The sequence below is a fragment of the Tupaia chinensis genome, unplaced genomic scaffold (genome assembly GCF_000334495.1).
Source record: "Tupaia chinensis unplaced genomic scaffold, TupChi_1.0 Scaffold000628_1, whole genome shotgun sequence".
In the NCBI taxonomy this organism is placed as follows: domain Eukaryota; kingdom Metazoa; phylum Chordata; class Mammalia; order Scandentia; family Tupaiidae; genus Tupaia; species Tupaia belangeri.
The window spans coordinates 84,091-107,505 of record NW_006160148.1 but is presented as its reverse complement, the minus strand read 5'-3'; the positions used below and the strand labels follow the sequence as shown (position 1 = coordinate 107,505).

The 23,415-nt window shown below is 54.6% G+C and overlaps 1 protein-coding gene across 1 annotated transcript; it reads left to right on the top strand.

Moving 5' to 3' along the window:
• Positions 1 to 743: 743 nt before the first annotated feature.
• On the top strand, positions 744 to 23,125 carry HMGCL (3-hydroxy-3-methylglutaryl-CoA lyase). The gene is made up of 9 exons (XM_006159376.3): positions 744 to 841; positions 4,800 to 4,883; positions 8,291 to 8,398; positions 9,047 to 9,142; positions 11,523 to 11,671; positions 15,278 to 15,341; positions 19,642 to 19,830; positions 21,870 to 21,995; positions 22,459 to 23,125. Exons 1-9 carry the CDS (start codon positions 782 to 784, stop codon positions 22,558 to 22,560), a joined length of 978 nt encoding a protein of 325 aa, XP_006159438.1. The 5' UTR covers positions 744 to 781; the 3' UTR covers positions 22,561 to 23,125.
• Positions 23,126 to 23,415: the final 290 nt, after the last annotated feature.

Here is a 23,415-nt window from a genome sequence, read left to right as displayed (position 1 = left end):
GGGATCGTGCCAGCACGCACACATGCCCAGCACGAGTCTTGTCACCAAGTCCAGGACTCCAGCGATGTAACCAGAGTGCTATCTGCTGGTACCCGTCTTACCCAGGTTTCAAGGTATGCAGTCAAACGATGTTTCCATCCTGGAGGGTCGTGTGCGTTTGAATCCTGACAACCGTGATGAACGAGTTAATATGTACAGAGAACTCACAGCAGCGAGCACCCAATAGTCATACTGCTGCTGCTTTTTTTTTTTTTTTTAGAGAAAGATTTTTGCTATAGGGCACGTGGGTTTCCCAGAGAGACAGAGAGATAGAAAGTGAGAAATCACCCCACAAGGCGGATGGCCCTACTGCAATCCCCTCTCCCCCACCCTCCTCTCCAGATTGCGGGCACGCTCGCATACACGCCTGGCATGAGTCTGAGCCGCCTGGCCTGACCTCCAACCGCGATTGCAACCATTGCCATCTGCTGGTCCCCGCTGCTGCTGCTTCATGTGAGAGAACTGTTCCGACTATTTCTGTGACTAATTTCCGTCTCCCCACAGCCCAGGCTCTAAACCAGAGCCTGGTTAATTGATCGTCTTGCTGCTCCCAGCGCCTCACCCTGCCTGGCGCACAACAGCGGCTCAAAAACCACACGGATAAACTGAGGGCGGCTAGAGCCGAGTGGGACGCGGGCGGAGGGCGGGGCGTGCGTCACCCGCGGCCCCGCCCCCGGGAGGCCCCGCCCACGGCGCGTTACGTACAGTCCCGTCGCGGGAACGCGGGGGAAGCCGGGCCAAGATGGCGACCGTGAGGAGGGTGCTTCCGTGGCAGCTCGTGGGCTTGGCGTCCCTCCGGGCTGTAAGTGCCCCGGGCCACCGAGGGTGGCCCCGCAGGCACCGCGACGCTCAGGGTCAGGGGCTCGGCTCGCGGCGGCTGCTGAGAGGCCACCCCGGGCCTCCTCGGGCCGGTCTGGAGAGCCCTGGAGTGTTGGATGCTTCCTGTCCCACCCAGACCCCCAGGGGTTATGGGGAGACTGAGGCCCGGAGTGTGGAGGCGACTAGCGGGGGGCACTGTTCTCAGCCCACGGCCCTTCGCCATGGCCTTGGCTCCTTTCTCTAATTGAGCTTCCGATTCCTCTAACTTTTCATTAATGAAAGTTGCTCAGACCCTGCCAGTTCCGTTTAGGAAAACCAGTCACCCCTCTTCTGGCCCATGTCTAGTTCTTGTGGCTTTTAGGGAGGCCAGAGGAGTACCCGGGCGCGGGGGCCAGGCTGGGATTTCTGTGCAATTGTACTTGGACCTCTGCGAATCTGGTGTTTCCCCTCTCCGGTGCTCAGGGACCGGAGGGAAAACGTAGCTGTATGAAGAGCTCAATAAATTATGTTGGTCGAAGTTCAAGCCATGGTGCCCCGCTGGTTTTGCCACTTGTAGGCTGAGTGACAGTTACTTTCTTTCTCTACCCTAGATGTTCTCATCTATAAAGTGACAAACATTACTTCATGGTTGTTTTGGAGATTAGAGAAAATGTAGGTAAAACATCTGGCACTGTTTAGGCTTTTCAATTTTTAAGAATTATTGTAGGAACCAGCAATTGACGTAATGGCTGTATCTCTGGACTCCCATGTAGTCAAGTTCAAGTCCCAGACCTGGCGGCTTAAACTCATGCCGGGCGTGTGTGCGTACACAAGATCCCAAGAGGAGAATGGAGGAGAAGGGATTGTGGCATGGCCATCCCCCCTGAGGGGTGATTTCTCACTTTCTAGCTCTTTGTCTCTCTCTGTCTGTCTGGCGAGTGCACGTGCCCTATAGCAAAAACCTCTCAAAAAGAAAGAAAAAGAATTATTTAACTTTATTTATTTTAATTTGACCAGAGAGAAAGAATGAGAGAGAGAGGGAAAGTGAGAATGCAAGCCATCAGGTGCAGGACTGGAAGTGTGGTCTGCCATGTAGGAGTCCAGAGTCCTCAACCACCATGCCACCTGCTGGCCTCCCTCCTTTTTGTTTTAAGAATTATTTTATTTAACTTTATTTATTTTCAGGCTTCTAAAAAGTAATCAGTATTTTTACCTTAGTTTAGAAGGAGTTACAGTGGGGAAATTACGCTCCTGGAGTTGGGCTCCACATTAAAGAAAACCGCTTTAATGACTTAGTAGGCCACCTGCTACCACCAACTGCTGATGTCATGAAGATGGCAGTTCCACCCCGGAACTTTAAGGAAATTAAATGAGATGGTGGATACAAACAGACTTAGAAAAAATTCCCAGTGTATTGAGATGATCCCCTGTGTGGGTACCAAAACAGATTTAGTCTCAGAACCAGATCTGGGTTTACATCCAAGCTTCGTCACTTTGTAACGGTGGGAATTAGGTGGGAATTAGGAAATCTGAGACTGTTTCACTCGGTTTCTTCCTTCCTGGAGGTGGGAGATTGACAGTCCCTGCCGTGTGGGGACTGACTGAGGCAGCGATGCCTGGTTTGGCCCTGGGTTCTAGAGAGCAGTAGCTGTTCACATTGGTGTAGCTCGGCATGCGGGGCGCATTCCTGGTTGTGGTTGTGAGGGGACCGTCTCTACGCAGGACTTTACAGAGGGAGGAGCTGAGTGTTTAACCAGGCAAAGAGAAGACGGGGTCAGGGGTCAGAGCGGTAGAGGCAGCCCTGGCCTGGGCGTGGAGCCACACTGCTGAGTTCCTGCCTTTGCCTTGGTGACCAGCTAGCCATGTGACCTACTTGGACCCCAGCTTTCTCATAGTGAACTTGGGATTCTGATAGGTTCCTACCTAATGAGGTTGCTGAGAAGATGGTAAGGATTTGTATGTGAAAGGCTCTGATAGTGCCTGGCAAATACTAATGTGTAATAAATGCGAATCGTTACTGTGTGAGGAGATGTCGTGGGGAAGGAAGTGGAACTGAGTTCCTTCTGTTCTAAGAAACAGCACTTGGAAGCAGGTTCGTTCTGTCAGCTAATTCACCAATGATTTATTGAGCCCCTATTACATCCCAGGGCGCTGGGAATAAAACGAAGTCCCTGCCTCACGAAGCTTACTTGCAGCGGGACAGTGTTCGGGTGTGACATACCAGCAGAGGCTGAGCTTCGTATTGGAGGGAGATTAAGTTGCAGGGACCTTCCAAATTAGCCTGTTGACTCCCTGACATTCAATGGCTCATCACTGTGGTTACTAGGAAACTTTCCTGGCTGCAACCAAGGCCAGGCTGGGTCCAGGCCAGTCCAGCAGTAAAACCTGCCGTTCTGTGCGGCTAACCCACATAGGATGCTCCAGGCTCCCCTCTGCAGACCTGCCTGAGGATGCAGGGCCTAGGGCTGCTGGAGCTGGGTGGATCCCAGCGCTAGGCCTTGTTGGGAGTTCTGTCTAGGTCACTCACGGAAGGGCCACAGCCATTTCAGAGGAGCTGTTCAAGTTCCAGCCAGCTTATAGCAAGGAATTCTTGAAAACATTTTTTAAATTTAATTTTATTTATGATTACTATTTTTTAATTTGACCAGAGAGAGATGGAGGGAAAGTGAGACAGCAAGCCTCCAGGTCTAGGACTTGAACTGTGGTTGGCCATATGGGATTCCAGCACCTTAGCCACCATGCCACCTGCTGGTCCCACAAGGAATTCTTAATGACTTTGGAGATTTGGCATCCTTAGTAAATTAGACAGTGTAATTCACCCCTTAACACACTGCACTGTGTTTATCCAGATAAAGGCAGGTAAAGGAATTTAATTTGAGGAGTTCATAGTATTAGAAGAGAAATGTGCCAGAAATAGAAACTCCCAGGTTGGGGGAGTGGCAGCTTTGTAAAGGGTAATCAGAGGAGCCCTCTCTGGCTCAGGGATGTGGGAAGAACCAGGCGCTGGAGGGAAAGTGAGACAGCAAGCCTCCAGGTCTAGGACTTGAACTGTGGTTGGCCATATGGGATTCCAGCACCTTAGCCACCATGCCACCTGCTGGTCCCACAAGGAATTCTTAATGACTTTGGAGATTTGGCATCCTTAGTAAATTAGACAGTGTAATTCACCCCTTAACACACTGCACTGTGTTTATCCAGATAAAGGCAGGTAAAGGAATTTAATTTGAGGAGTTCATAGTATTAGAAGAGAAATGTGCCAGAAATAGAAACTCCCAGGTTGGGGGAGTGGCAGCTTTGTAAAGGGTAATCAGAGGAGCCCTCTCTGGCTCAGGGATGTGGGAAGAACCAGGCGCAGGGGCTTCTGGGTGGAGGGAGCAAGCACAGCGGCCCTGCAGCAGGAGGCAAGGCCAGGAGCACAGGCACGGCACAGAGTCGTGTGTGTGTGTGTGTGTGTGTGCGCACGCGCACGCATCTGTATGTAGCAGGGGAACAGTAGAAATGAGTGATGAGTTCACCAGGGTCAACAAGAAGCCATCACGTGGTGCCTTCTGCATGCCCGCTAGGCCGTGGTGAACGGGAAGGGGCAGGTTCTGGCTCTGGCTTGAGCAGAAGGTGCTCACCGTGCCTGTGACGCAGCAGGCAGGGGCAGCGTCTGTGGGCTCTAGGAGAAGCCGAAGGGTTCTGCTTGGGGGCTGCTGAGTCGGAGAGGTACAAACAGAGCTGTCACATCCCCGGAAATGGGTCTGGACTTCCGGGGAGACTGGGAGTACTGGGAGCATGACTCTGTACCTGTTCCTAAGTGAAGTAGTCTCGTTCCTAATTCTAAAACAGACTGAATGTGAATCCAATAGAAGTATTGCTTTAGTCTCAGTAGTAGTGAAGATGGAGCATTCTTTCAGATCGTTCCCCCTGGAGAATTGTTATACTCTCTCTTACTTTTTGTTTCCTCTTTTAAACCGAAGGTCAGCACCTCATCTGTGGGCACCTTCCCAAAGCAGGTGAAAATTGTGGAAGTTGGTCCCCGAGATGGTCTACAAAATGAAAAGGTAAAAATGGAAGTCAACCTAAAGAAGTTTTTTCAGAAAAAAAAAAAAAAAAAAGTTTTTTAAGCATCTGCTTTGAGTATTCCAGAGGGTGGGGAAGTTGGGTCAGGCACATGGACTGCCCATCAAGTGTGTCACTGTGAAGCTAGTGATGAAGTATGTGCCCAGAACTACTGATGACAAGTGGTTGAGGTGATGGGCATGCTGATTATCCTGAATGAACCATTACACACTGTGTTCTTACTCTGTAAAATCATATTGTATCCCTATAATTATGTACAATTATTGTATGCTAATAAAAAAGAAAAAAAGGTGCCAGCAGGTGGCGTGGTGGGTAGGGCACTGGACTGCCACATGGCCAACCATGGTTCGAGTCCTGGACCTGGCAGTTTGCTTTCTCACTGTTTTTCTCTCTCTGTCTATCTCTGGCAAGCATACTTGCCCTCTAGCAAAATTAAAATAATAGTAACAAAAATTAAATAATTCTTAAAAAGAGAGAGAGAAAGAAAGACAAAGAAAAAGATAGGGCTTGGGGCTGGCAAGTGGCATGGTGGTTAAGGGCGCTGGACTCCCACATGGCCGACCATGGTTCAAGTCTTGGACCTGGTGGCTTGCTTTCTCACTTCCTCTCTCTCTCTCTCTCTCTCTCTGTCTCTCTCTGATCAAACTGGAAAATAACAATGATAATAATAATAAAGTTAAATAAAATAATTCTTTTTTAAAAAAAATATAGGGCTAGAAGGTGGCACAAAGGTTAAGGTGGCTGGATCCCACATGGACCAACTCATGGTTCAAGTCCTGGATCTGGTGGCTTGAAAAATGGTAGCTTGAGAAACATACTTGGCATGTGCCAAGTGCATGCATAGCCAAAATCCCAAAAGGAGGGAAAAGGGATTGTGGTATGGCCGTGTCCCCTAGGGGGTACCTTCCCTCACTCTCTCTTGCGTGTCTAATAAGCACATTCTCCCTCTGGCCAATAAAGAAGTTTAACTGTATGTGGCTACTGACTAGCACGGGACTGCCCAGATAGAGAGACTTACATTCCTGGATGTTAGCCGTGCTATCTCTTGAGAGGGTCGCAGGTTTATTTTTTTGTTTATTTTTAGCATTTTTTTGAAGTTATATATTGATTATTTTTTCAATGAGAAAGCTTTTCATTTCCTTTTTTTTTTGTCTTTTTTAAAGAGAGATTTTTGGTATAGGGCATTTGCGCTTACCAGAGAGACAGAGACAGAAAGTGAGAAACCCCCCGCCGAGGGGAATGGCCACACTGCAATCCCTTCTCCTGGGATTTTGGGCATGCACACACACGCACCCAGTGTAAGTTTCAAGCTGCTGAGTCTAGAACTCATCCATAGTCGAGCAACATAACTATTATGCCGTCTGCTGGTTCCTCCTTTTTTCTTTTTTTTAAAAACTTTAAAAAAGCATGTTTTCTTTTTTTAAAAGCATGACTAGTCGGTTTTAATTGCAAGTGCTTGCTGGGAATGGTCTGTAAGCTCCATGAGGACAGAATTACATTTGCTCTTCTTGCTGTATGAGATAGCTCTAGTATTTAATGTCTATAACATGAAGAGCTTTCAGAAAATGTTTGCAGGGGCCAGCATGTGGAATGGTGGTTAAGGCACTGGACTCCCACATGGCCAACTGTGGTTCAAGTCCTGAACCTGGTGGCTTACTTTTTCACTTTCCTTCTTTCTCTCTGTCTCTCTCTGGTAAGTGCACATACCTTGCAGCAAAATTTTTAAAAATAATAATAATAAATTAAATATATATTTTTAAAGTTTGTGGACTAGATTAAGTTAAGGCAGTGGGAGAGAAGTTAGAAGGGAGAGAGTAGGAGGGCCTGGGAAGAAGGACCTAGGGAGAAGGACCTGGAGTTTCAGGGTTAAGACCTAATCTTGTAGGTACTCAGTAGCAATGGAAGGCTTCTTGTTTTTTGTTTATGTGTTTGTTTTTTAAGGATTTTGCCATAGGGCCTGTGTGCTTGGGAGACAGAGAGACAGTGAGAGAAAGTGAGAAATGACCCCTCTGGGACGGGGGAGGAAGGCTTTTGAACAGGACAGAGAGACAATGGAGGCTGTGTTTTAGGATTCTGTGTAGGACAAATTGGTGGAGCAGACTACACCATAATGTATTTAGTATATATATATATATATATATATATATTTTTTAAACAATTATTTTTATTTAACTTTATTTAATTTTTTCTTTTTCTTTTTTTTTGGAGAGGTTTTTGCTATAGGGCGTATGCGCTCACCAGAGACAGAGAGACAGAAAGTGAGAAATCATCCCCCGGGGGGGATGGCCACGCCACAATCCCTTCTCTTCCATTCTCCTCTCGGGATCTTGGGCATGCACGCACACGTGCCCGGTTTGAGTTTAAGCCACCAGGTCCAAGACTCAAACAGCGGTCGACTACATGGGAGTTCAGCGATATAGCCGTTATGCTTAATTGCTGGTCCCTATTTTTAATTTGACTGAGAGGGACAGGGATAGAGTGAGAGAGAGAGAGACAGAAAGTGAGAAAGCAAGCCACCAGGTCTGGGACTCAAACCGTAGTCAGCCATGTGGGAGTCCAGTGCCTTAGCGACCATGCCACCTGCTGGCCCTTGTACATGGGATACTGATAGGAGACTTGGACGAGTAATCCATAGACTCTGGTGAGTGAGTAGACGCGGTGGGGGAGGAGGAACTGTAGGTGAGCATGTGAGGATGAGGGGCTGTGCCAGTGAGAGACAGAGAGGGGAGGGTGTGATACTTTGAGGGCCCCATTCCAGGAGACCCACGGGGTTAGTCATCTGTGCCCTTTTAGTCTGTGGAATGTGACTCAATTTTTTTATGACAGGGTCATAAATCACACTTTAGTTAAGGAAAGTCTGAATGGCAGAAAAATATAGTTTTCATGTAAACATTAACTCCCTTGCAGGTGAGACGCTACCTCCATTGCAAAACACTGTAGAGCTTGAAAACCAGCCCTGCACCACCCCGAGGGCGGGGGTCACGTGTGCATTCCTGGCAGCTGTGGAAGTGAGACAGTGACGTGCTTGCTGTAGCCAAAGCGTTGGACTAGCAGTATTTGTACTCCAAGGCCATTTTCTTTTCTTTTTGGAGAGGATTTTGCTATAGGGCACATGTGCTCGCCAAACGGAGAGATAGAAAGCGAGAAATCACCCCCCAGGAGGGATGGTCATGCAGCAATCCCTTCTCCTCCATTCTCCTCTCGGGATCTTGGGCACGCACGCACACGCACCCAGCGTGAGTTTAAGCCACCGGGTCCAGGGCTCGAACCGCGGTCAACTACGTGGGAGTCCAGCGACATAGCCATTACGCTAACTGCTGGTCCAATCCCAGGGCCATTTTCTGACCGCCTTTGCTTACCTGTCCTTTGCGGTGTTTCTCCACCCTAGAATATCGTACCTACTTCGGTGAAGATCAAGCTAATAGACATGCTTTCTGAAGCAGGACTCCCTGTTATAGAAGCCACCAGCTTCGTGTCCCCCAAATGGGTTCCCCAGGTGAGGCCCAGCTCTCAGGGGTGGGGGGGGGATAAAAAGTTTTGCATTTGCCCTCCAGGTCCCTGGCTCGGAGGTTTCGGCTGGCTCATGACACTGTGGTTTGCAGAAGAGCAAACATGACCTGGATGTTGGGAGCTCAGATTCGGTCTTGGCCCTGCCCCAACTTCCTTGGTGACCTTGCTAAGGCCTGTTCCCTCTCCAGGTCGGAGATAACCTCTCAGGTCTCTTCTGGCTCTGAAAGTCTCACATCTCTAGGTTCAAGGGTCTTTTCTTGTTGGTAAAAGGGGATGACGGAGACTCTTATTCACAGGGACAGTCCAGTGGGAAAGAAAGCCCCTGTTCAGAGGGAGAGTTTGTCAATGAGAGAGCTGAGCCCAGGGCCTGGCTCCCAGCATGTTCTCGGTGGATGGTTGGGAGTAGTAGCTGCTGCTGTTTCTGCTTCTGTGAAGCAGGCAGATGGGCCATGTGGAGAAGCAGGGGTACCCCAAGACCTAGGACCCCTACCAATGGGTCAAACCGAGAGTAAGAGCAGGGGGAGACCCAGCTCTGCAGAAGGGCTGGTCTCCGAGGGTTTTGGAGAGCAGAGAGTTCATGATGAGATCTCTGAGCTCTCTGCCCACGTTGGGTGACCTCTCCTTTGGCTCCTAGATGGCTGACCACACGGAAGTCTTGAAAGGCATCCAGAAGTTCCCTGGCGTCAGTTACCCAGTCCTGACCCCAAACGCCAAAGGCTTCGAGGCAGCGGTGAGGAGCTCTCTCTCTCGTGGGTGGGGGCTCCTGAGGATTGATGGCATTGGTCTCCGGGTGGTCTCTGGGCCTCAGTCCTTGGTCGTGAGATGTCCATCTGAACGGCGTCTGTCGAGGGTGACAAGCGCCGTCAGACAGGCGGGGAGGGGGCAGTCCCAGCCCTGTTTCTCACTGCTCTGGGATCCTGACTAGTTGCTTAACCTCTCTGAGCCTCAGATTCTGCCTGAAAATCGACTACCGCAGTACCTAAGGGTGTGAGGGTTTCAGAAGATGGGGCACGGGCGTTCCTTAGCCACACTGGTGCAGAGACATGCGTCCTCAGCACCAGCTCTGTTGCTGCCCACCTCTCTGGAGAAAGGAGACTCAGCTCTCCACCAGAGTTTCCACGGTAGTTGCTAATATCTCTATTATCTGCCAGCATTCTCTTTTTTTTTTTTTTTTTTTTTGGTGGAGGTGCTTGCTGGAGAGAAAGAGACAGTGAGAAGAAAGCAAGAAATCACCTCCCAGTAGGGGTGGCCACGCTGCAGTCCCTTCTCCATTCTCTTCCTGGGATCTTGGGTACACATGCACATGCTCCTGGTGTGAGTTTCAAGTCATGGGGTCCAGAACTCACCCGGCCATGGTTGGCCATGTGGGAGTCCAGCAACATAACCACTATGCCATCTGCTGGTCCTGCCAGCATTCTTACACAAGGGTGTCACTGGTGATGGTTCTGCATTTAGGCAAAATTATTCTTTTATGAGTGACTTCCAGGGCCAGCAGGTGGCATGGTGGTTATGGCCAACGACAGTTCGAGTCCCAGACCTGGTGGCTTGCTTTCTTACTTTTCTGTCTCTCTCTCTGTGTGTCTCTCTCTGGTCAAATTAAAATACACGAATGAATAAGTAAAGTGAAATAATTCTAAAAAGAATAAATAAAAAGAATGACTCAGCAGCTCCAGTGGGAGGCATGGTGGTCGGGGTGCTGGACTCCTACATGGCCAACTGTGGTTCAGGTCTTTACCTGGTGGCTTGCTTTCCCACTTTTCTTCTCTCTATCTCTCTGTCTCTGGTCAAATTAAACAATAATAATAATAATAATAAAATAATATTAAATAATTCGAAAAAAGAAAAAAGAGTACCTTTCTGGGGTGATGATGGCAGCCGACAGTGATGCTGTCCTTGGGGGAAGTCAGGTTGATGGGCTTTTAAATACTGAGGTAGGGCCAGCCCTGTGGCGCAGGGGTGCTGTGTGAAGGGAGCTAGCCCCACATTCCCAACCGGGCCTCAAGTCCCAGCTCCAGCAGGTTGAAAAACACGTTGGATGTGTGTGCTTATCTCTCACGTCCTGCTGGGATGGAAGACGGGAGTTTGAGAAGGGACCGTAACGTGACCATGCATGTTAGGGGAGGTTTCCCTCCCACCCTCGTCCCAGGTCTGTCTCCTCTGTCTCTGTGGCATGTAACCACAGTTACAGCTGAGATGTAATTCCCTGCGTGTGTTCACCGTAACATGACCATGCGTGTTAGGGGATGTTTCCCTCCCACCCTCGTCCCAGGTCTGTCTCCTCTGTCTTTGTGGCGTGTAACCGCAGTTACAGCTGAGATGTAATTCCCTGTGTGTGTTCTGTACATGCTACAAAATGGAGGGCTTAAGCTAAGATGCACCCCCTCCCCGTTCTGGAGGCTGAAGTCTGCAATGCCTGTGCTGGCAGGGTTGGCTCCTTCCGGTACTTGGGGGAGAATCTGCCAGACCTCTCCTGCTGCTGGTGGTGGCCGGTGATCCTTGGCCACCCTCAGCACTCCTCAGTGTGTAGATGCAGCCCTCCGTTCTCTGCCTCTCTGTCGTCATGCAGCCATCTTGTTTTCTTTTTAGTTTTTTGCCATAGGGTGCTTGCACTCATCAGAGAGAGACAGAGAGAGGGAAAGTGAGAGGTCACACCCCAAGGCTCTGGCCACACCGCAGTCCCTTCTTTATTTCTTTCTGGGGTTTTGGGCACACACACATGCACATGTGCCTGGTGTGAATTTCAAGATGCCTGGTCAGGTACTCAAACCTCGGTCGGCCATGTGGGAGTCTGGCACCTTAACCACCACACCACCTGCTGGCCCTGTGGCCACCTTCTTTTAAGGACACCAGTCCCCTCGGATTAGGGGCCCATCCTATTCCAATATGGACACATTTTAACTAATTCCATCTGCAGTGACCCCGTTTCCAAATGAGGCCACATTCTGGGGTTCTGGGGGGTCCGGTCTTGAGCACACCCCATTAGTGGGACACGAACAACACATACCATTCGCAGATTGCAAAAGTTACCAGAAGACAAAATTTTTTTTGCCACTCTGTGAGCGCTCCTTGAAGGGAAAAATGCTGAAAGGAATTCACCGGGATGTTGGCAGGTCGCTGCTGGAGCCAAGGAAGTGTCGGTCTTTGGAGCTGCCTCAGAGCTCTTCACCAGGAAGAACATCAACTGCTCCGTGGATGAGAGCCTGCAGCGCTTCGACGTCGTCTTGAAGGCAGCTCAGGCAGCCGGCGTTTCTGTGCGGGGGTGAGTCGGCCCACAGGGTATCTTCTCTGTAGTGCCTTTCTGGAATGGAGCTAGGCTCTACTCAAACAGTCCTCCCCACACCAGACCCCTCGTGCCGGGGGAGGGCAGCCCATCCAGACGTGGGCAGAAGTACTAGCGGGTGCTTTCCCTCTCACCTGAATTCTGGATCAGTTCACCAGGAGACTCTAGCAGGACAGGACTCTAATTGGGGTTCACTAGTCAGCATAACCCTGGCATCACCTCCAACATCCACACCTCCCAGAGCATCCCATGGGCTCTGCTCTTCCCACATGGCATCTCTAATCACAGCATTAATGTGTGTTACCTAATGGAAACCTCACCACAACCTGGCAAGGAAGGACTGTCCCCACTGTGCAGATGACAAACCGGGGCTCAGGAAGGGTGAACAGTCTACTGCAAGGTCGCATCGTTGTTCACCTTGCGCCAGGAGTGATCTTTTGAAAGTGTACATCTGAGAGCCAGCAGGTGGCATGGTGGTCAAGGTGCTGGACTCCCACATGGCTGACTGTGGTTCGAGTCCCAAACCTGGTGGCTTGCTTTCTCACTTTACCTCTCTCTCTCTCTCTGTCTCTCTGGTGAACACATGTGTGCTATAGCAACTTAACGTAGTAATAATAATACACTAAACAAATTGAATGGATAATTTTTTTAAAAAGAAAGTGCACATCTGATCACACCGTGCCCGTGTGACTGACCGAGTGAGTCACCGTGGCTTGCGAGCACCGGCATGACACTCCCTCCAGTCTCCGCAGCCTACTGTCCCCTGTGCCCTTCTGGTCCCTGCTTCCTCTGTACCACACTCCCGCCCAGCTGAGCCTCCCTTCCTTCCGTACGCCTCACCCTCTCTCTCGGCCTTTGTGCATGCTTTCCATAGAGGCAGACCTCTCCCTCCTTCCCTGCTTCTCAGGAGCGCCTCTTGTCCCTCAGGTGCTCCCGTGGATGCCAGATCCTCCGAGAAGCTTCCCTTGTCCCCCAGCTAGAAGTAGTGCCTTCCTCTGGGGTACCGTCATCCCCTGCACATCCGCTAACGGAGCACTTGTCGAACACCCCCTCTAGACCATGCTCTCCACAAGGGCCAAGCCAGTCTCTCTCCCAGTTCCCGGGGTGCTCTGCTCTCCCAGCCAGGCCCCAGCGATGGGCACAGGGTGACTGAGCAGGCGGGAGCCGGGTCATGCCTGCTCACTCCCAGCCGGGGCTCTTTCTCCATGTCTCTCTTACTTTTTCTTGCTTTGCAATGTTTGGAAAATAAGTGGGACAATTCAAATTGAAGGGTATGCTGAGATCTTTGGATCAGAAATGATTTTTCCAGCAAGCATTCTTTTAAATTATTTAATTTTTTAAGAATTTTTTATTTTATTTATTTATTTATTATTATTATTTAGGGCATATATCCTCACTAGAGAGAGAGAAAATGAGAGAGGAAAAGTGAGAAAGCAAGCCACCAGGTCTGGACTCAAACTGCAGTTAGCCACGTGGGAGTCCATTGCCTTAACCACTATGCCACCTGCTGGCCTCAGTTGTTATTATTTTTTAATTTGATGAAAAAACAAGCAAGGAAGCAAGCAAGCAAGCTGCCAGATCTGGGACTCGAACTGTGGTCAGTCATGTGGGAGTCCAGTGCCTTGACCACCACTCCACCTACCAGCCCCCAGAAAGCATTTATTATGCCTCTTACTATGCAGATATTTTGCTCAACTCTAAAAGGTTTTAAAGCTGTTTTAGCTCCAGGGCCAGCAGGTGGCATAGAGGTTTAGGTGCTGAATCCCACATGGCTGACTGTGGTTCAAGTCCTATATCAGGGGCTTGAAAATCACACTGTGGGGCCAGCAGGTGGCATGGTGGCTAAGGCGCTGGGCTCCCAGATGGCCAACTGCAGTTCAAACCAGTGGTTTGAAAATCACGTCAGGCATATGTGCACATATGTGTGCATGCACACACCCAAAGTCCCTAGAGAAGAGTGGAGAAGGGGTTACAGCATGGCCATCTCCCCACAGGGGTGATTTTTCACTTTTCTTTCTGTTTCCAGCAAACGCACATGCCCTATGGCAAAAACCTAAATAAAGAAAAAGAAAATCACGCCAGGTGCATGTGCATGCATGCCCCAAATCCCAAGAGAATGGAGGAGAAGGAGTTGTGGCATGGCCATCCCCTCTGGAGTGTGATTTCTCACTTTCTGGGGGGGCCGAGTCTTAGCTCCAACAGGGTTAGTGGCATAGGGCAGGTGCCACCACGCCCGCAACAGGGTTAGTGGGAATAGAAGTTGTCCACATTCAAAACCTAAACTCCTCACCAAAGCTGCCTCTTCAACCTCATTCCGTATCTTTATCCCTGTGCCTTACCTCTTCTGTTCTGTTCTTTTTTCTTTCCTATCGGGCACATGAGCTCACTGGAGACAGAGAGGCAGAGAGAGGGCAAAGGAAAAGGGGACGTGAGAAGGCCCAGGGGGATGGTCATGCCACAGTCCCTGCTCCCCCACTCCCATCTTGAGGTTTTAGGCACACATACACATAGGCCTGGCATGTTTTTCAAGCTACCAGGTCTGGGACTTGATCTGTGCAGTCGGTCATATGGGATCCAGCTACCTTAGCTTTGACCCCCCCATCTCTTCCATGAGAGAGACGGCACCCCCGATAGTCCTAACACCCCGGTCACCCCCCCAGCCCTACATTATGGGCATGTGCATGCCTGGTGTACTCAGGGAGGTCTCCAGACGAGACACTGGAGCTGTCCCCTGGGGACTGCCTTCCACCACGGCACCACCCACTGGCCCCCATCCCGTCTTGGACACATCCAGCTCTTCCATCTCAGGGCCTTGCATAGGTTCTTCTCTCTGCCTGGAATGCTCTTCCGTAGACCGCCCCCCTTCTCCAGCTCCAGCGTCCCATCCTCGGAGAGGTCCTCCTGGACCCCCACTCCCCACAGCTAGCCTCCCTGGCGGCCCTTCATGCTTCCCCTCCCTTCCTTCCCAGTGCGTCACTTCCTGAGGTCAGCTCCACTTAGCTGGGTGCCCCTTCCATCAGTTCTCCCCTAACTTGAAGTTTCGAAAGAGCGCCAATCCTGCTCACTGCTCTGGGCCTCATGCCTGCACCTCATGGACCACTCAGAAGCATCAGCTGAGCAAGTGAGCATGAGTGAGCGACTTGGCTGGCACTCAGTGGAGCAGCTGACCCAGGGGCTCCCCAGTGCAGCTGCCCCTATGCCCGTCCAGCTCGGTTCCTGTCCTAGCTGCTGGTCTCACCCAGTCCTCGGATCCTTCTGTGAGGACGGCCTCCTGGTGGGCTTGACCTCACCTCCATGCCCTCAAAGCTGTCAGGTTGCCCTCTCTCGCTGCCCTCTGCTGCCTCACTAGCCTTGTTCCAGCTTCACTGACCCCCAAGCCTGTCCGTTCCCTGCCGTGGTTCCCTGCTGCCCTCTCCTGGCAAGGAGCCGCACTGCCTCGCTCCCACCCACCTCACCCGCTTAGCCTTTCTTCCAGGCGCTGACTCCTTCCTGCCAGCTCAGGCTTTGGCGGCAGGCTGGCCAGGGCCTCAGCTCTGCTGACCATAGAGGTGGGGGCACTGAGGTTACTCCTCTCTCTTCCTGCAGGTACGTCTCCTGTGTGCTCGGATGTCCCTATGAAGGGAAGATTGCCCCAGCTAAAGTAGCCGAGGTGTGTGTCTCAGGTGGGAATGTTGTGAGGACAGGCTCCCTTCCTGCCCCTGAGGGCGTAAGTTCATCTCCCCACCTTGTCCTGACGTGTCACCAATTTCTTTAAGCCCAGCCCCTTCATTACACCCCCTGGGAGCTCGGCCCTGCTTGCTCCCTGGAGACCCACCTTCTAGCTGGCCATGAGGTCTTGAAGGCCCGGACCTCTGCCTCAGCCTGAAAGCCTCCAGTTGAGCGTCACTCTGGCCAGCTGGCAGGTGGTTTCAAGGTGATGACCGGGGGCTCCTCACGCAGAGGCCACACCTCTGACACTCAGAACAGCACGTCAACGCCAAGGAGCTCCCGGTGTGGGCTTGAGTCTGAGCGAGCCAAAAACTGTCGTTTAGTCTTCAGAACCACTCTGGGGAGATGATCGTTCCACTTTACCTTTGACGCCACTGAAACTAGGTGACGTGCCACGGGCTGCAGATGGTGTCACCAGTTGTCACACCCCAGCCTGTCCCCCAGGCCCTCTGCTCTCCCCGCAGTCCTGGGCAGCACCTAGTAGGAGGGACGTAACAGTCATGTCTGCTCCTTGGAGCACGCAGGCCTCGGCCTGACGCGGCCGCTGATCCTCACCATAGCCCTACGAAGGACAGAAAAGCTCAGTCCCTTGCCAAGGCCACAGGGTGACCAGCAGAAGTGGGACTCCATCCAGCATCGCTGACGCCAAAGGCTGCTCCTGCCTCGGTTCCTTGCTGCCCCCAGCGGCCCAGCCACTCCTCCTTGTCCCTCTGCACGCACGGGCCGTAGGGACGGGGCGTCACCATCTTTCTGATCTAGATCACTGTGCTTGCCATGTGTGTCCTTGCCCTGCCACGCCGTCCTCGCCTGGTCCAGCAGCTCGGTGTGGGCAGCACTGAGCGCGGTGTGCCCAGCCGAGGCACGTACTGCTGTTCGGCTGTGATACTAGGGTTTGCAAACGGTCTCCTCAAATTTAAATTGTCATGAGTACCTCTGTTACAAACACAGCTAGCACCTCAGCCCTGTCCTTCCACAGAGCTCACTGCAAAGGATGCAACCATGTGAGAAGTAGCCATTTTACTGATTCCAGCTCCCGGGTGCCACACAGAGGCCGAGTACCGGTTTTTGCTATAGAGCATGTGCGCTCGCCAGAAAGATAGAAGTGGGAGTGAAGGGACTCGGTGAGGAGGAAGGCACAGAGGCGGGGGGTGAAGGGACTCGGCGAGGAGGAAGGCACAGAGGCGGGGGGTGAAGGGACTCGGCGAGGAGGAAGGCACAGAGGCGGGGGGTGAAGGGACTCGGCGAGGAGGAAGGCACAGAGGCGGGGGGTGAAGGGACTCGGCGAGGAGGAAGGCACAGAGGCGGGGGGTGAAGGGACTCGGCGAGGAGGAAGGCACAGAGGCGGGGGGTGAAGGGACTCGGCGAGGAGGAAGGCACAGAGGCGGGGGGTGAAGGGACTCGGCGAGGAGGAAGGCACAGAGGCGGGGGGTGAAGGGACTCGGCGAGGAGGAAGGCACAGAGGCGGGGGGTGAAGGGACTCGGCGAGGAGGAAGGCACAGAGGCGGGGGGTGAAGGGACTCGGCGAGGAGGAAGGCACAGAGGCGGGGGGTGAAGGGACTCGGCGAGGAGGAAGGCACAGAGGCGGGGGGTGAAGGGACTCGGCGAGGAGGAAGGCACAGAGGCGGGGGGTGAAGGGACTCGGCGAGGAGGAAGGCACAGAGGCGGGGGGTGAAGGGACTCGGCGAGGAGGAAGGCACAGAGGCGGGGGGTGAAGGGACTCGGCGAGGAGGAAGGCACAGAGGCGGGGGGTGAAGGGACTCGGCGAGGAGGAAGGCACAGAGGCGGGGGGTGAAGGGACTCGGCGAGGAGGAAGGCACAGAGGCGGGGGGTGAAGGGACTCGGCGAGGAGGAAGGCACAGAGGCGGGGGGTGAAGGGACTCGGCGAGGAGGAAGGCACAGAGGCGGGGGGTGAAGGGACTCGGCGAGGAGGAAGGCACAGAGGCGGGGGGTGAAGGGACTCGGCGAGGAGGAAGGCACAGAGGCGGGGGGTGAAGGGACTCGGCGAGGAGGAAGGCACAGAGGCGGGGGGTGAAGGGACTCGGCGAGGAGGAAGGCACAGAGGCGGGGGGTGAAGGGACTCGGCGAGGAGGAAGGCACAGAGGCGGGGGGTGAAGGGACTCGGCGAGGAGGAAGGCACAGAGGCGGGGGGTGAAGGGACTCGGCGAGGAGGAAGGCACAGAGGCGGGGGGTGAAGGGACTCGGCGAGGAGGAAGGCACAGAGGCGGGGGGTGAAGGGACTCGGCGAGGAGGAAGGCACAGAGGCGGGGGGTGAAGGGACTCGGCGAGGAGGAAGGCACAGAGGCGGGGGGTGAAGGGACTCGGCGAGGAGGAAGGCACAGAGGCGGGGGGTGAAGGGACTCGGCGAGGAGGAAGGCACAGAGGCGGGGGGTGAAGGGACTCGGCGAGGAGGAAGGCACAGAGGCGGGGGGTGAAGGGACTCGGCGAGGAGGAAGGCACAGAGGCGGGGGGTGAAGGGACTCGGCGAGGAGGAAGGCACAGAGGCGGGGGGTGAAGGGACTCGGCGAGGAGGAAGGCACAGAGGCGGGGGGTGAAGGGACTCGGCGAGGAGGAAGGCACAGAGGCGGGGGGTGAAGGGACTCGGCGAGGAGGAAGGCACAGAGGCGGGGGGTGAAGGGACTCGGCGAGGAGGAAGGCACAGAGGCGGGGGGTGAAGGGACTCGGCGAGGAGGAAGGCACAGAGGCGGGGGGTGAAGGGACTCGGCGAGGAGGAAGGCACAGAGGCGGGGGGTGAAGGGACTCGGCGAGGAGGAAGGCACAGAGGCGGGGGGTGAAGGGACTCGGCGAGGAGGAAGGCACAGAGGCGGGGGGTGAAGGGACTCGGCGAGGAGGAAGGCACAGAGGCGGGGGGTGAAGGGACTCGGCGAGGAGGAAGGCACAGAGGCGGGGGGTGAAGGGACTCGGCGAGGAGGAAGGCACAGAGGCGGGGGGTGAAGGGACTCGGCGAGGAGGAAGGCACAGAGGCGGGGGGTGAAGGGACTCGGCGAGGAGGAAGGCACAGAGGCGGGGGGTGAAGGGACTCGGCGAGGAGGAAGGCACAGAGGCGGGGGGTGAAGGGACTCGGCGAGGAGGAAGGCACAGAGGCGGGGGGTGAAGGGACTCGGCGAGGAGGAAGGCACAGAGGCGGGGGGTGAAGGGACTCGGCGAGGAGGAAGGCACAGAGGCGGGGGGTGAAGGGACTCGGCGAGGAGGAAGGCACAGAGGCGGGGGGTGAAGGGACTCGGCGAGGAGGAAGGCACAGAGGCGGGGGGTGAAGGGACTCGGCGAGGAGGAAGGCACAGAGGCGGGGGGTGAAGGGACTCGGCGAGGAGGAAGGCACAGAGGCGGGGGGTGAAGGGACTCGGCGAGGAGGAAGGCACAGAGGCGGGGGGTGAAGGGACTCGGCGAGGAGGAAGGCACAGAGGCGGGGGGTGAAGGGACTCGGCGAGGAGGAAGGCACAGAGGCGGGGGGTGAAGGGACTCGGCGAGGAGGAAGGCACAGAGGCGGGGGGTGAAGGGACTCGGCGAGGAGGAAGGCACAGAGGCGGGGGGTGAAGGGACTCGGCGAGGAGGAAGGCACAGAGGCGGGGGGTGAAGGGACTCGGCGAGGAGGAAGGCACAGAGGCGGGGGGTGAAGGGACTCGGCGAGGAGGAAGGCACAGAGGCGGGGGGTGAAGGGACTCGGCGAGGAGGAAGGCACAGAGGCGGGGGGTGAAGGGACTCGGCGAGGAGGAAGGCACAGAGGCGGGGGGTGAAGGGACTCGGCGAGGAGGAAGGCACAGAGGCGGGGGGTGAAGGGACTCGGCGAGGAGGAAGGCACAGAGGCGGGGGGTGAAGGGACTCGGCGAGGAGGAAGGCACAGAGGCGGGGGGTGAAGGGACTCGGCGAGGAGGAAGGCACAGAGGCGGGGGGTGAAGGGACTCGGCGAGGAGGAAGGCACAGAGGCGGGGGGTGAAGGGACTCGGCGAGGAGGAAGGCACAGAGGCGGGGGGTGAAGGGACTCGGCGAGGAGGAAGGCACAGAGGGGGGGGGGGAAGGGACTCAGTGAGGAGGAAGGCACAGAGGCTGGCTCTGCTCCCCGAGTCCCAGTCTTCTTACCCGTGGCCCGAGGGGCTGCATTCCCACCAGAGCTGCCAGGCGCCAAAGAGCTGATGGGAATAAGTGCTTCAGAATTGTGTTCTGCCCAGGCGGAGGGCCCCTGAGCTGGAACCTGCTCACCTCCTAGGACCTGTTTGCTTCCCCAGGTCAGCAAGAAGTTGTACTCAATGGGCTGCTACGAGATCTCCCTGGGGGACACCATCGGCGTGGGCACCCCAGGGGCCATGAAGGACATGCTGTCTGCTGTCATGCACGAGGTGCCGGTGGCTGCCCTGGCTGTACACTGCCATGACACCTACGGCCAAGCCCTGGCCAACACCTTGATGGCCCTGCAGGTAATCAGAGGCACATACTGTCTTCCCGAGGGCCTGATGGCAGGACAGCTTGGTCTCACTACCAATTTCAGCACAGATTTCCTGATGCCAGGTTCTGGGAGGCAGTGGTGGCTGTAGATGTGACCCTGATCTTGCGGAGGACAGTCGAGGGAGTTACTTGGTAATCCTGTGGTGTGGTGACAGATGCCCCGAGGCAAGAAGCCAGGGCTGAGAAAATCTACATGGGGCCCCACCCCAGCCAAGGGGCAGGGAGGATTCGCCAAGAGGCCCAGGGAGACTTGAAGGACAGGACAAGGTAGGTAGCTTGGAAAGGGATGAGGAAAGGTAACTAGGCAGGCAGCATTGCAGAGCTAAGGTGGGGCTAGGAGGACGGCGGGGCCTGGTCCCATCACAGCACCAGGCTGTGAACGTGTGGGCACGTGTACACAGGGGAGCAGGCGGGGAGGTGGAGGTGTACAAGGTTGCTCAGAGGAGGAGCCTTTAGTACTGGTTCCCAAAGATGGACTGAGGCCTCACATTTAGTGCTTCAGGTGGGCCAGCCCAGAATGAAACCAGCAGCCCAGAAGGAACATTCTCCTCATCTACCCGCCCCCGGGCTCCGTTGCCGTAGCAGTAGTCTGACCTTCTGTTTTCCGATCGGAAGGGCTGTCCCAGTGTTGGGGCAGAACGTGTTTAGCATGGGTTCAGGAAAGGATGGCAGAAGTCAGGGAGGAAGGGACAGCTCCTTTTGAGTTTTGCCATGAACTGGGGCAAAGAAACAGGAAGGTGGAGCATTCCAGAAAGGGTCAGTAAAAGATGGGAGAGATGCCAGGCCAGCGTGATTAAGGCGCTGGACTCTCGTGATCAGCTGCCGTTTGAGACCTGGCCCTGGTGGCTTGAAAATAGCTCTGGGCGGGTGTGCACGTGTGCCCGAAACCCTGAGAGTAGAGTGGAGGAGAAAGGATTGTGGTGAGGCCACCAACCCCTCCCCAGTGTGATTTCTCACTCTCCCTCAGTCTTTGACAAGTGTATGCGCCCTTTGGCAAAAACCTAAAAATAAAAAAAAGATGGGAGGGATGCCAGCCTTCTGTGTGAGGACAGCCCAGGACTGGGGAACCCCGGGGCCGAAGAAAAGGAGGGAGCAACCCGTGAGCAGGAGCAGACAGGAACAGGAACCGGCCCATGCTGGGCAAGGGGTCCGCATGAGCAGAAGAGGAGCCTGTGGGTGGGACACAGCAAGCAAGGGGGACATCTCTTTTTTTTTTTGGAGATGTTTTTGCTATAGGGCACGTGCGCTCGCCAGAAAGACAGAGACAGAGAGACAGAAAGTGAGAAATCACCTCCCAGGGGGGATGGCCACACCGCAGTCTCTTCTCCATTCTCCTCTCGGGATCTTGGGCACGCACGCACACGCGCCCAGCGTGAGTTTGAGCCGCCGGGACTCAAACCATGGTCGACTACATGGAAGTCCAGCGACATAGCCATTACGCTAACTGCTGGTCCCAGGGGGACATCTCTTCTGATCAAATGCTTCCTCAGTGTGAGGATGTGGTACGGCAGGTTTAAGGGGAAAGAAGGAAGAATATTGCTCTGGGAGAGTGGGGAGCAGCTAGCCTGGCCAACTAGGAGCCAGAGCAGCCGTGGGGTGGAGTAGTCGGTGGTCAGGGGAGGGCAGGCACTGAACCCCCACATGGCTGAGCACCGGACAAGTCTCAGGCCGAGCGGCCTAAAAGTGACAGAAGGTAAATAGATAAATAAATTAAAATATGTGTTGTTTCTTAAAAGAAAAAAACAAACAAAAAGTTAGTGCTCACAAAGGGACTCTGAGAAGGTTGCCTTTAGGCTGAGACCTGAAAGCTGAGGAAGAATGGAGGAAAGGTCCTCCCAGCTGAGAAAACGGCGTACACAAGAGACTAACACTGTTCCCGGGACGAAAAGGAGACGCGCCAGCTCAGTGGCGCCTCCTGCAGACCCACAGCCAGAGGGAAGAATGAGTGCAAGGACCGGCTTTGTAGGCTCTGGTCCTCAGAGACAGCCATGTTTCGCCGTCTTGTTTCCAGATGGGAGTGAGTGTCGTGGATTCTTCCGTGGCAGGAATTGGAGGCTGTCCTTATGCACAGGGGGCATCGGGGAACTTGGCCACCGAGGACCTGGTCTACATGCTGGCTGGCCTAGGTGTTCACACGGTAAGCTCGCCTGCCCCCTGCTGGTGACGCACTGAACTGCATGCTCTGCCTGACCTAAGAGATAGAAAAGGGTTAGGGGGTTGTTGGGTAGGGGTGGGACTGAGAGAAGGCTGCCAGGGGGTTCTGGATACTTCGGTTTATGCTTGTGAGGTAGCAGAGCATGGCTGAGCCAGGCCACGAGCATGGGCGCAAAGGCTCGTGTCAGTGTGACTTGGACAGTTGAGTCCAAGGAGATAGCAGGAGGCGTGGAGGGCTCTGAAAGGCCAGGTTTGTGATGGAAGTGAGCTGGCTCCTCTGGGGCTCTGGAGAGTCAGAGGGGCCACCCCAGGTGACCTCACAGGCAGCTGGTGCCCACGTCTGTCTGCACCCTTCCCGGTGTCATGGTCATCTGTCCAGCCAGACGTGGCCCTTGGTGACAAGGGCATGCCGTGACTTACTGTCTCCTCTCGCTTGTTTGTCCAAGGGTGTGAACCTCCAGAAGCTCCTGGAAGCTGGCAACTTTATCTGCCAAGCCCTGAACAGAAAAACCAGCTCTAAAGTGGCTCAGGCTAGCTGTAAACTCTGAGTCTGCCTGCCCAAGCCCTGGGGACTGTGGGAGCAGGGACTTCCGTGGATGGTGGAGGGCAACGTGGACATGAGAAGGACATGAGTGGGAAGACGCCTCACAGCCGACTAAGCAGTTCTCTCCTGGCAGAGCTGGCCAGGAGGGAGGAGCTGCCTGGCCTTGGACCTCAGTGCTAGGCCAGTGAATGAGAGGCATGGGGCCCAGTCTCCCAGAGGCCCATGAATGCATTCCCTGCCCAAGGCCCTCCTGTCTGGGCTTTGGGTGCTCCCCCCTCCCCTGCACACAGCTCCACCCTGCCCTGCCGGCTCAGGGCTAGTGCTCTGTGACTTCTGGAAAGGGGCTGGAGATTCTTCCCCAAACTGGCCCGAGGGCATTGCCAGGAGAGGGCTGTGACGGGTGGTGGCCATCCGCCAGCTCCAACATCGCTGAGAAATCTCCACCCTGAAAGTGATTTTTGAAAACAGCATCTGTAGTGAAAGGTTCAGTAACAGCAGCTCAGGCACTGGCGGTACAGATGTGTTCTGCAGGAACGGGAAATAGGAAATAAAGCGTCTTTACAGCGTCGCGCGCCGAGAGGGAAATGCAGTCTTTTAACTACCGTATTAGTCTCCGGATTTCCTTGGTTTCCCCAACAGAGCCCTCAGTCCAGTGCCTGGAAAGCAGTGGCTTCAGGCCGTGGCTGACCGGGGCACCCTGAGGGCTTGTATCTGACTCAGACCAGCGCTGGTGCACGAGCTCCCCCAGGGCAGAGCTGCCTCGGCCCAGGCTCCTCTAGGCCGGCAGGGTGGCCTCCGGCTGCAGCCTAGAAGCTTATCTGTGGCCCGGGGCACTGCGCAGCGGGGACCCAGCGCCGTG